Source organism: Triticum urartu, chromosome 2A (assembly GCF_056163025.1).
Source record: "Triticum urartu cultivar PI428250 chromosome 2A, HENAU_Tu73, whole genome shotgun sequence".
Taxonomy (NCBI): Eukaryota; Viridiplantae; Streptophyta; class Magnoliopsida; order Poales; family Poaceae; genus Triticum; species Triticum urartu.
In genome coordinates, this window is record NC_141874.1 from 7,321,812 (window position 1) to 7,323,812 (window position 2,001).

The 2,001-nt window shown below is 46.9% G+C and overlaps 1 protein-coding gene across 1 annotated transcript; it reads left to right on the forward strand.

Annotated features, from left to right (window-relative positions):
* Positions 1 to 271: 271 nt before the first annotated feature.
* LOC147982776 (uncharacterized) lies at positions 272 to 1,223 on the forward strand. The gene is made up of 3 exons (XM_087540543.1): positions 272 to 825; positions 871 to 925; positions 1,041 to 1,223. The coding sequence occupies exons 1-3, from the start codon at positions 272 to 274 to the stop codon at positions 1,221 to 1,223; spliced, it is 792 nt and encodes a 263-aa protein (XP_087396669.1).
* The last annotated feature ends 778 nt before the right edge of the window (positions 1,224 to 2,001 follow it).

Genomic DNA, 2,001 nt, shown 5'->3' on the forward strand with positions numbered 1-2,001 from the left:
TGATCCAACGCGTGGGAGCAAACAGACAAATGTTCAATTTTGGTTCGCTTTCGACCCATTTCCGGCCCAAACTTAGGCCGCGTTTGTGGCCAAATGAACAACGCGCGGGTGGACGCGTGCCCTTGTTCTTCTCTGGCCTGCTCGTCGGAGACACAACTCTATTTTTTCCTCCTCTTTCGTCGCTTCGCCCTCGGCCCCTCGTCATCGCTGCCGCCACGCCCGTCGCCACCTTGCTTTGCCCATCAGTGGAGCAGCCCCTTTTCTTCCTCCCATGTCGTCGCTGCACCCTCCGCCCGTGGTCGTCCACCTTGCTACGAACCAACGGCCTCGAAGTGCTCTTTCTGGCCGCGTCTGCACCACGCCCGCAAGGTGTTCGACGCTTTGCTTGCAAGGTACCATGGATAACAGAGATGAATACTTCTTTCATAACTTCATTTGTTCATTGGATGATTCGTCCTCGGACGATGGGGACATAATGGTGGCAGCATTGGTCGTCCTTGACCACATCAGTAGGATGCGGCCTCGGTTCAGGGGATCAATCCCCGGCCATGCCCCAGCCTTGAACCGCAATAGGGAGAAAGGGCACCACCTTCTCTATTTCGATAACTTTGAGAGAACTGCACTCTACAAAACACATCAATTTTGTCGCCACTTTCGAATGAGGATGCATGTGTTCAATCGTATTCGGGAAGGAGTGGTTGCATATGAGCCATACTTTGAATGCAAAGAGGACACACTTCGCAAGATTGGCTTCTCCTCTTATCAGAAATGCACTCTGGCTATTCGCATGCTTGCATATGGAATTCCTTGTGATTTTGTGGATGAGTATGTGCGTATGAGTGATTCCACATGTATCCTCTCAATGTATAGTTTCTGCAAGGCTGTGGTGGCAGTGTTCAGTCCTGAATACCTAAGAGAACCAATTGTCGTTGATACAGAGAGGTTGTTGTCGACTAATGCCGAGAGGGGCTTTCTGGGCATGCTTGGTAATATCGATTTGTATGCACTGGAAGTGAAAGAACTGTCCATTTGCTTGGCAGGGGCAGTACAAGGAACATGTGAAAGGTGTCACTGTTATACTTGAAGCTATGGCTTCACAAGATCTCTGGATATGGCATTCTTTCTTCGGCATGGCTGGTTCTCACAATGATATTAGTGTTCTTCAGCATTCTCCAGTGTTTGCAAGGCTTGCAGAAGGCCACTGCCCGCAGGTCAACTTTTAGATCAATGGCCACCATTACAACAAGGGATATTATCTAGCTGATGGTATCTATCCCTAATCACTAGTAGAAAACAGGGCTTTGGTCCAGGCCGGGTGAGCCCATTAGTCCCGGTTCAGTCAAGAACCGGGACTAATGTGAGCATTTATCCCGGTTCGTGCGGCTAAGGCATTAGTCCCGGTTCACCTGGGCCCTTTAGTCCCGGTTCGTGCCACGAACCGGGACTAAAGGGTGCGATGCCCATTACTCCCGGTTGGTGGCACCAACCGGGACTAAAGGTTAGACCTTTAGTACCGGTTGGTGCCACCAACCGGTACTAATGGGTTTTGAGGCATTAGTACCGGTTCATGGCACGAACCGGTACTAAAGGTCCCATTTTCAAACTCCCCCCCAGTGGACCGCCTTTTCAGTTTTAGAAAAAACAAAAGAAAATGATGGAAATGTCAAAAAAATAAAATAAAATAAGTTTCCCATGTGATATGTGGTCTACTTGTTGGGAAAATTTACAAATATGAATTTCGACTTTATTTGCAAAATCTCTCTGGAATTTGTAAAATGGGCATAACTTTTGCATACGAACTCGGATTAAGAAGTTTTTATATGAAAAATCATCTACTCGAAAAGTTACATCCGAATTTAACTGGAGGAACCCCGTTAAACATTTTCAAAATCCTCAAAAACCTAACAGAAAAAAAGTTACGGGGCTTTTAAGATCTAGAGTGGAAAAAATCGAAAAACTTACTAGTCAAATCTGGTCAAACAGTGGTCAAACTGTCGTAAA